A 10,664-nucleotide genomic window follows, 5' to 3' on the forward strand; every position below is an offset into this window, starting at 1 on the left:
TGAAAGAGTTTTTCTGAATGTTTTCTATCCATGTAACACTGTGACCAAATATTTTTCAATCAAGTGCTATTAACAGATGGTTATCGAGTTAGCATTAACCACAGGTGGGCTTCCAGTATCGAGGAAAATGTGGAAATATCTAATCGTTACTGAAAATAATCTGCCAGTTTCTTTGGGAATTTAAAATTACATTCATGTGAAAGAATTTATTTTAATGTTTTCTATCCATGTAACACTGTGACCAAATACATTTGGTTTTGTGATTTTTCAATCAATCGCAATTAACAGAATAGCTTCTGAAGATTATTCTTCCCCATCAGTAGGATATTTCCGTATCCAATATTGTATGCGCCCGCAATCGATTATTGCTCAGTCGCCGAAAGTTCCGAGCTCAGAGAGTTCATTCCCCTCTAGTTTGCCTTCCAAATTGCCATCGTAAACCACGCCTTCTCTCGATTCAATCACGCACAAAAAGCATACTTAAGCGATATTCTGGTGGTGAGATGCATTCATTTTTCGTGAGGACATCGACAAGACAACATCGTTGCTGAGGGTGCTGGACGGCGAAGGGTCGAGATCTGCCCTGAAACGCAAGCAGTTTGTTTGAACCTGTGAGGGAGCACAGAGAAGCCGATCCTTCAAGAGAAGAGAAGGTGACCATCGAAGCAGCCGCTACACACACACATACACGCACGGAATTCTTTCCGTTTGGATGCCATTCAGCATCGAGAAAGATCCGGAAAATAATCTGCCAGTTCCTCTGGGAATTTAAAAATACATTCATGTAAAAGAGTTTATTTGAATGTTTTCTATCCATGTAACACTGTGACCAAATATTTTTCAATCAAGTGCTATTAACAGATTTGTTATCGAGTTAGCGTTAACCACTGGTGGGCTTCCAGTATCGAGGAAAATGTGGTAATATCTTATCGTTACTGAAAATAATCTGCTAGTTCCTCTGGGAATTTAAAATTATATTCATGTGAAAGAGTTTATTTGAATGTTTTCTATCCATGTAACACTGTGACCAAATACATTTGGTTTTGTGATTTTTCAATCAATCGCAATTAACAGGATAGCTTCTGAAGATTATTCTTCCCCATCAGTAGGATATTTCCGTATTCAATATTGGATGCATAAAACCTTGTGCCTCCAACGTTACGCTCTCGTTTTCGAAGTCCCACAAATATTCATCATTCAGAATGAATTCAGATTCAACTTCTAACAAATGATCTCTAAATCAACGATAGTCCTACGTCACCCTTGCGGTTATACCATAGATATAACCCACTTTCTGTTTTTTAATTGAGTCATCCTAATTTCTTCTTGATTATTCTTTTCATTTTTCTTGATTTTTGAAAATTATAGTTGACTGGATGTGAGCATTAATTTTCCGTCTCTGTTTGTTCCAGATTTTATGAACTTGCTGAAAGTTCTTGCGAAGTCACTACTTGTATATGAGAAACTTCCGTATGAACATTTGACTCCGACCTGGGCAATGGCTAGCACAATCCTAATTAATCGAATGGCGCTCACTACAGGGGGAACGCATTTGATTTTGCTATCAGAAACTTTTGTATGCATCCGCGCCAGCCTGAGGGCATCCGTATACTAGCACATAGGATTTGACAGCGTCAAACATGTCCGGGTCGCAAATGCAATTTGCGACCACTGTCACTCGCGAGAACTGCCAAACTCTCAAGCTGGTGTAAAACAAGGCACTTAACATACTACCAGGTGGGTCAAAACGTGAAGTGGTTTTCTGCAGCCATTTAAAAAATACACAAAAGTAAATTAAGACGATTGAGCACAATTTGTGGAATATACTGATACTTTATGAAATACTCATTGCTATATTCATTATATTCATTACGTTTTACGCTGCAAGCGTTTCATTTATTGTCTTTGCGTTGAAGGCACTATAATGATTTGCGCCATTTGGAAAACGAAATTAAGGACGAAATTAACACACTTCTAGAACAAAAAATAATGAATGAAAATTTACTTTTCTGTATTCAATATGTATTCTATGTAATAGAGTAATACGTTTCCTCGAAAATTGTGAAATAATATGAAACTGAAATTGTGTTTGATGCTGATTTTATATTTTATTATTATAATGGTTTACATTATAATATAATACTACATTTCAAGTGATCAACCTAGGGTTCTACGTTTTATATTATCATTCAGACCCTTGTGATCATCATGATCATTACATTTCACATAAATTTTTTTTCAAAAAACAATTCTTTTTTTAGTTAGCGAATGGGCGCACCTTGTTCCATAGATTTGCCTTGAGTTCGCCGAGTAATTTGATAGGTTTGGCAATGACAGCTAAATTTGTAGCACATCTTGACTCGCGGATCATATCCCCTTGCCCGGGGCTTGATCCGCGCACATACCAGTGCAAGGGCGTTTATGTTTACATGTTGAAGATGACTTTGATCGTTGATCGTTGATGTATGCTTGTGCATTTGTATGTGCACTTTCTTTGTATAACTCAACACGCGTCGCTCTAAGGCTATGTTTTTTCCACTCAAATATTATCTCCCTCTCACTTGAATCCTATCTCTCACTATCACACATTATTCTTTTTTTATTCCTCTTCGCGCACCCCTGGATATATGCCAACATTACCATTCACGATCGTATTTTGGGATTTCATGCCATCCCCGGTCTTTTATATCCGTTTTTAACGAATCGGAAGTCACCATCCTCGATTCCAAAATGGCATCGGAATACGATATTCGACTTCCGCTGGTAAGCCCATATCGTATAGGGGTTCCATATTTTTTAGCATTCAATACTACCATCAGCAAATCGGAAGTTGAAATAAGATTATATCTTATACCGGCAAACTTCGCCCCGCCCTAAATTTATTTTTCGTTATCACGTCCACGTTTTCTTACTAAGCGCTGTTCATGGGTCCAATCGCAGAATTATTCATTGACTAATCTTCTAATCTACCCTTTAAAATTACTTTTTACTATAAAATTCCTAGTACTTCTACCAAAACTCGACATTATAGGGCCCTATTCCAGAAAACGAGACGAGCAATTCGTCTCGTCTCGTCTCGGCTTCAGTCACTGTCGAGACGAGCAAAATATCCCATTTCAGTACACGAGTTTCATTGGCATGTTTTATTTGGTAGACTGGAGAGACTTCAGTCAGTTTTTCTCGGTATGATCAGTGATGTCAGATGAGAAGACATGTTTTTGTTTTGAGAAAAACAACAAACAGTTTTAAAATTGATCAATCGATACTCTTTTCTCAGTGCCAAAATATTTCAAAAACATAACAAAAAGGGATGAGTTTCATATATCTTTTGGTTTCATTGATATTTTTCCTCGAGCATATGGTTTCATCACTCAGACGTTTTGTTATTATGGATTTATTAGGGGCAATGTTTGTTCACCTAATCAACGATTTATTAAGAAAAGTTTTAAATGTATATATATGTTTTTCCAATAAAGTAGTTGTTTTGAATTACTCATTTTCGTTCGTTATGTGAAGACCCTTTTCGTGCCGTGTTAATTTATTCAAAACAGTCATCTAGCATCCCTGGATATGAGTTCAATGTTTACATTCGGGTGTGTTGTTTGGAAGAGGCCCATTTGAAAATCTGTAAAATCATACAATTACTGAATTGAATTTGATGGTTGCAGTTGAAAACATACATTGCTTATGCAATACTAGTTTAGCCGTGAAACAATTTTTTGAGATAAAGGCGGAGCAGAAGAATACCGGTGCTTTCAATCAACAAGGTGAACAAACACATCAAACAAACTAGACGATTCGATTGATTTATTGACGAGCGCTGCCAAACGGTCGTCGAACCAGACGAGCTACTCGAGCTTAGTCGAGCTCGGCTTCTGGAATATGAAAACAAACGAGACGAGCGCTCGTCTGCTCGTCTCGTTTTCTGGAATAGGGCCCATAATTTCAGATTATTTTCAGACACAATTCTCGTCCAAGATTTTTCAACCACTTCCAAATAACATGTTTCTCCGTTACGTTACATGCCAAATTTGGTTTCATTTGCTTGATTAATTCGCGAGTAATGCAGAAATTTGTGTTTCATTTGTTTTGCGAAGTTTTCTAAAAAAAAATAGTTTATAATAATTAAAGGGTTTCGAAAATCAATAGAAAACAAAATTGTGCTAGTTTTCGGAAGTTTCCACCTTTTTTTTGTCTTTCAACACGTTGAGCCCCGACCGAAATAGGGGACAATGAACTTTTCGTCTGGCCCACGTCGGCCCCAGCGTGGACTTTTCTAAATATCTTTGTTATCTAAATAACTTTGTTGTTGGCGTTCCCAATGCCGCCACCCTTCGAACGCAAAGTCTACTGTCGGTCCGGTGAGATCGTGTTAACGTGTTAACAAATGATATGCCTGGAGAAAACATCGTTTAAATTGTGACTAGTTACAATTTTTTGCTTTATTACAAGTTATGGTCGAATAACTGGATGTGTTAATATTGAATAACTAACAATCGGGATGAAAATATTAAAATTGGAACTTAGATGAAGAAATATCTACGTTTTTCACAATAATGTTTTATTGAGGTAAGCATAAACACCTTATAAAATGATCACGGAAAAATGTGGAATGGATAGAATGTCCATTGCGTTTGGAGGTGACACTATCCTAGACCAGCTGTCTCGAACCAAGGAATCCCTGCTATATACTATTACATTGTGGGGGAGTGTGGAATTGTGCAATGCGTACCTCTTCAATGCTGAGACAACCGATCGAGCTTTCGAGGTACGCGGTGAGTTAATCGAGGTATCATTCCTCGAAACAGAAAAAATGTTACTAAACATCCAGCGGAATCTGAGGTAAAGTTTCGTTGGTGAGCCGCCAACTTCATTCTTCCTGAAAAATCTCAATCGATAATAACCATCATTCTTACAATTTCCAGACAGCGAGTCACAACGAGTGAATGTGGTTTGGGAATGTTCTTTTCTGTTCCATAGAAAAACAACCACGTTCTTTCTCTACGTTTCACGTTGCCTTCATTGTATTAAAAAGTAAAATCCAATGATATCTCATTTTCAGTTGCTGAAAATAATGTTTACACATAAATTGGATGTTCAAAAAATTCAGATGTTTTCTTCAGTTGCAGTTTCTGTACAGTATATTCCAATCCAATTCGTGTCAATTATTCGATGTATATTAGTCATAAAAACTATCTACGTATATTTACAAATGTAGGAAAATGTTACATTTTCCTCTAATATTGTCTGTTCTTACAAATTATCGCAATTGTACTACCGCTACTATCGAAGTACTTCAGGACGGAGTCTAAATTCATTCGCTTGTATAAGAGTTAAACACCCAGAAGCTTCTATTCGCGTCGAACCGAATCAGTCCATGTTTTGTTAGTTTCCGTGTTGTATTGATCTAAATATTTACATAGTCGTTTCCGAGTCCGGTGGCGTGTGATAGTTAAGATTGTAAGCCGGGGGTCCACTGTTAAGGAATTGCATTGCCCGTAAGCTTTCCCGCGAAACGGATCGCCTGTGGGGTAACTGCGGAATGGGCATTGGGTCGCTAGCCGTACCAACACCTGTTGGGGATTGTTGGGGCTGATTCACCTGCTGCTGCTGTTGCTGCTGACTGGTGAGACTTGCAAAAACGTTTTCCCCTGGCATTGCCCCACCCGTTTGGGTTAGATTTAGGTTCCCTGCTCCGGTGGTGGCGTATGAACTCAAAGGACGAGTTCCATGGAAGTTGGAATAACTTGAACGCACCGAGGGCGGTCGATTGTTTGTGTAGTACTCATCGTTCAGTTCTGGACTGTGGTTCAGGTTTGATGTCGAGTGCTGATAGGTGGGATTCGAATGGCCACCGATTCCTGTTCCTGGTTTCGAAGAGGCCCACGAAGTTTGTTGTTGGAGGAGGGGCGATGAAGAATTCATGTTGTAGTATATCGGATCAATCGGGCTGCCATCCGGTAGCGTTGGAGTGTGGGTGTTGTGCCGCGAGGGACGATTGAATGTGTTAAGGTTGTTTGTTCCTATTTGGCCGAAATTATTTAGCATAGCAGAGCTTTGGTTGATGATAAAGTCGTTGTTCAGTGATTTCAAATTTGATTCAGTTAGCTCGGAATTTTTGTTGTGCACGAACTGGGGGAAGGTTTTGGTAAGTGTCATCGTTCCTGCACTCTGTTGGTTCATTAATTTGGTCACGGGATTTTGGTGCACCTTGCGGCGAGAGCTTCTCGCACTGCTTCGGTTGTTGGAGTGACTGCGTCGACTGGTTGTACTCTGGCGGCCCGTTGTACCACGCTGCATCACAGATCGACGCTTGACGCGTCGTGGGGTCATCGGTTTCGGACTGAGCGAGGGACCCCGGAGATCGTCATCGTCGTGGCCTCCACGAATCGCATCCACCGGACGGCTGAACTCGATTGAATAGAGCGACTGACGTTGTTTGGACTTTTTACTATTTCTGCTGGCTGTGTGAGTCGAATGAAGATTGGTTCCGGAGAAAACGAGTCAAAACGGGAAAACGGAAGACAGAAACAAAATTGCCGAATTAGTAATTGAGAAATGATTATTTACATACTATTAAAAGCTGTTGACATAAGGAATGCGAAGAAAGTGCTGAAAGTGGTTATTTCATGATCCAAATTATGTTATTTTTAACAAACATTTTGTTTGAAAATTCAATCGCATATGTTGAAAAAATGGCCTAGGATTCGTCGATTTTGCAGCCTCCAAGAATATGACTGTATGTAGGACTTAGCGTTTAACGGCCGAATGAAAGACAGTAAGTTGCCGTAAATATGGTCAGATGAACCCCATAATGAATAGGAATGTATTGACATACGAGGACTAGAACCAGAAAAAAAAATTCAAGTCGGAAATCCAAGATCTCATTTTTTCCAGAGAAAATGAAACGTTTTGGACTACATGTTTACCATATTAAGGTCCAATCTACGCTGGAAATGTGAATTTTGTCTCAAAAAAAAAGAGGTTTATTATGAATACATTAGTTAATATCCCACGACAAACCACTCAAGCTGCCCCATTGCTTTGTTAACTGGTTAGTGAATTCCGGACCATTCCATTATCCGGTTATGGAAAGGCAGGCTACATCGCTGGGACTGGTTGACTGGTGGAGTTGTATACCAAAATAGTTCCGGCAGATAATCTAAGAACATGGGCTGCCAGACCCTAGAGGTCATGGAGACCAACACGTTGGTTCGAGGTTGAACCACACACCCACTATACCATTAAAGCTACCCAAGAAACAGTTAATTCAAATAGAAACGAAAACAACTGACTCATTAAGAACTATTGAACACTCAGGCAACCCATATGGACACGAATACAGAATCAACAACAACTGACCTACAAGTCAGAGGCCAGGCAGAGGCAAGTACAACGAAAGCCGAAACTTAATAAACAAAACAAAGACAATATAAGACTCGAGGCTCTTAACATCTGAGCGGCCTCGTTGGGCCCTCATACGTATGGAGTAACTAAACAAGAGGACCATATTCCTCATCCCTCGGAAGAGACTGTTCCTCGTTTTTTACAGAGACGAACCAGCTGTAAGTCTCCTAAGGTCCACCAATGGTCGTCTATGCGTGTTATAAATCAAAGGCAGTTTCTTGTACTATAAACTATTTGGAGTGATAGAGGGGTTTATTAGCAGAGCAGAGACGAGAAAATTCCTACTCTATATTATATATATATATATATATATATATATATATATATATATATATATATATATATACAACTTCACTGCTGCCAGAGGAATGGCAATGTATAGCACGTACTTTGCAATTTGAAGCATTGGGAAGCTCGCTCAAATGGGAAGGCCTATCTCAGGTCGGTCGGTCTTCCAATGTGATGAAATCGAAATCGACGACGGTAAATCGACGATGTACCGTTGAGCATCCAGCTGATGAGCTATTAGCCGAAGTAGTTTCTGTGAAGTGTTCTCGAAAAGTCGATGACAAAGACCCGAACGAGCAGTGGAAGCTTGTCCACAATACGGGTTTATAGCGCGAGAAGCGTTGGGTACGTGTCCACAAACCACTGAGGAGTGTTCCATACACTAAGGCCGTTACTTTTTGCTAAGCTGTTCCTTTATTAGCGTGTATTAGTGTGGTTTTAGAAGGGATTTATTCAGAGATAGTAACCAGTAGACTCATCGTCTGACTATAGACTTCAAGGCGGTGTACTCCATTGAGCGCAACAGGAAAGTTGATATGGTTCCTCAAGAACAGAGAAAACTGGTCCATGCTTCTAGGCTTCACTGATGACATGACATAATCGGTTTCACCCATTGGGCTGTTGGACCCTCAAGAGGGAACTGGGCTCAACTCTAGTAAAATAGAGTACATAGTGGCTGGTGCATGATAGCCTATCTGGTGCTGGTACTACTATGCGATGATATGGAAATCCTGCCGTGCAGAATTCAACATCACATGTTAGGTTTATATATCATTTTCTCCTCTACCATGAATGAAATCAGTTGTATTCGTTCTTGTCCACCTAATCGATCGGACTTTATTTCACTGCGCTACACACTTCTATAGGTCTGTATTAGCCATTTCGTATTTCCCTGCCCGTCAGTACATACGCAAACAAATTAACAAACAAACAAAAATGTCTCGAAAAATTATTAGCGGGAATCGAGTGAAACGGCATTGCTAGGTAGAACAATGAAAATTATGACTCATGGAAGCTCGGAATGGAATTCCTACAGACCATAGAAGGTTTGTGGAAGTCCGTTTCGTTTAGAGTGAAGCCGGAGCCTAACGTATCGAACGCAGCTAGTTTAAAAGCTTGGGATGAAGATGACAAAAAGTGCGGGCAACTATCGAACTTATTTGAGGGGCCCAAAATGAAAGGGGGTGTAAGTGACATCATCGATTTCTCTCCTTTGGTCATAACTTAGCCGCAAGCACATTCCCAGCTGTATTTGACGATGTGGAAGATAGATCAGAACCTCATCTATCGGATTCTATAGCAAGCTCAAATTGAATCGTTTTTGCAGTTGTGTTATTAACTAAAGAGAAAGTTGATGAAGAGGAATCGATCAAGTCACTTACACCCCTTTCCTTCTGACCCAGGTTGGACAACGATTCGCTAGTAGTTCTGTCTAGCTTGTTCGATACAACGACACTGCAGAATCGTTCGGAAGAGGACCTGAAGTCATCAACGGAGAATTCAAGCAGTAGTAATCGACATCAACGGACGAAACTGTGATAAAAATGGAAGGAAAAAAAGGAGATCATATTGTGCCACCATTATAACAAAGTGGGACATTAGAAAAGATTCTGTAAAAATCTTCTAATTTGTGTTGCGTTCGGGGCACGTCAATGAAGAAGATAACACTGGGAGACGTTTTGTTTGTTCCCAATCTCAATATGAACTATGTGTCTGTGAGAAAGCTCGTGCAGGAGGGAGTAACTGTCACGATCGTTGAAACGGGGTACACGATTGGAAGCGAAGATCAAGTTGTTGCAGGTACTCCTAGGGGCAAGAACTAACATTCGCGTATGGTAGAACGGGCGATAACTTCGTCGGAATAGAGTTGTAGAAAGTCTTGTGTCTATGAGTGACTTTTGAAAGAATACAGGGACATAATACTATTCGTACCTATGATACATGAAGACAATATTCGGGAAATCGCCAAAGATTCTTAAATAGAATCAAGGTAGTGTGTACCGTGCTACCGAGTTAGCCATGATTTGAAGGAAGAGAGAATATTATTGCAATTCATCGCTATCTACACACCACAGCAGAAAGGCGTTGCAGAGCGAAAACACCGTTGATTCGTTAAATAATCAAGAAAAATTAAAGTATACACTGTTGGTACTGGGTGGAGACGATATGCTGCCTACCAAGCAAATCCAATTAGAAAAATGGTATGACAGGGTACCAAATTTCGAGATGTTGCAAGCTATCGGAAGCTTACGAGTTCATACATAAAGAAAAGCGTACAAAATCTAAGCTAATGAAGATAACTTTGTAGGATATTCATCGCAACATAAGACGGTTTAGAGATACCAAGGAGGTAGTGTTTAGTCGTGAGGTCAATTCCTTCCTCCGAGAGAATCAACCGGAATATGGTGGGATGCCCATCCAGAAGATCTCATTAGGCTGTAAGAAACAACGATATTACCGGTGTTAGAATATGGTTGCTTTAGCTTCCGATCAGCTGCCAAACTTCATATTCTCAAGTTGGAGAGTATACATTATTGCTGTTTGCGTATAGCCATGAGGTGTTTGCAGTCGACACATACGATGAGTCTCGGAGTTTTGGCAAGAGTACCCCCGCTTACTCTTCGGCTTCCAGAATTATCTTACATATTTCTCATTCGTTGCCAGATCCAGAATCCTTTGGTGATTAATAACTTTGAAAACCTACTCCAACCGACTCCTCACTCGAGTATATGTCAAGAGTACCTTAACCACAAGATGTACCCTTCACCAGGCATCTCCAATCAAGTTTGCTTCCCGTACTTTTGCAATTCCTCTGTCATTTTACCTCTGTCGTTACTTTCTGTGTATTAGAGATAGGAAATTGCGTTACGTAGGGGAGAGAGGGGGTCCAAAATCTGGATTTTTGGCGTTACGTAATTTGTGCACGACGCCTATAGTAGTGGCTATCGCCGCAAATAGTTATCAATTTG

General features: G+C 40.0%; 1 protein-coding gene across 2 annotated transcripts in view; it reads right to left on the reverse strand.

The window, feature by feature from the left end:
• Positions 1-5,005: 5,005 nt before the first annotated feature.
• The window catches only part of LOC129771088 (sodium/potassium-transporting ATPase subunit beta-1-interacting protein), a 130,917-nt gene continuing 125,258 nt past the window's right edge, over positions 5,006-10,664 (reverse strand). The window contains exon 6 of one of the 2 annotated variants that reach the window (XM_055774410.1): positions 5,006-6,464. In XM_055774410.1, coding sequence (XP_055630385.1) covers positions 5,416-6,464 — 1,049 coding nt within the window. In that variant the 3' untranslated portion in view covers positions 5,006-5,415. The remainder of the gene's footprint in view (positions 6,465-10,664) is intronic. The other variant, XM_055774412.1, reaches the window with a different exon arrangement.

This window comes from Toxorhynchites rutilus, chromosome 2 (assembly GCF_029784135.1).
Source record: "Toxorhynchites rutilus septentrionalis strain SRP chromosome 2, ASM2978413v1, whole genome shotgun sequence".
Taxonomy (NCBI): Eukaryota; Metazoa; Arthropoda; class Insecta; order Diptera; family Culicidae; genus Toxorhynchites; species Toxorhynchites rutilus.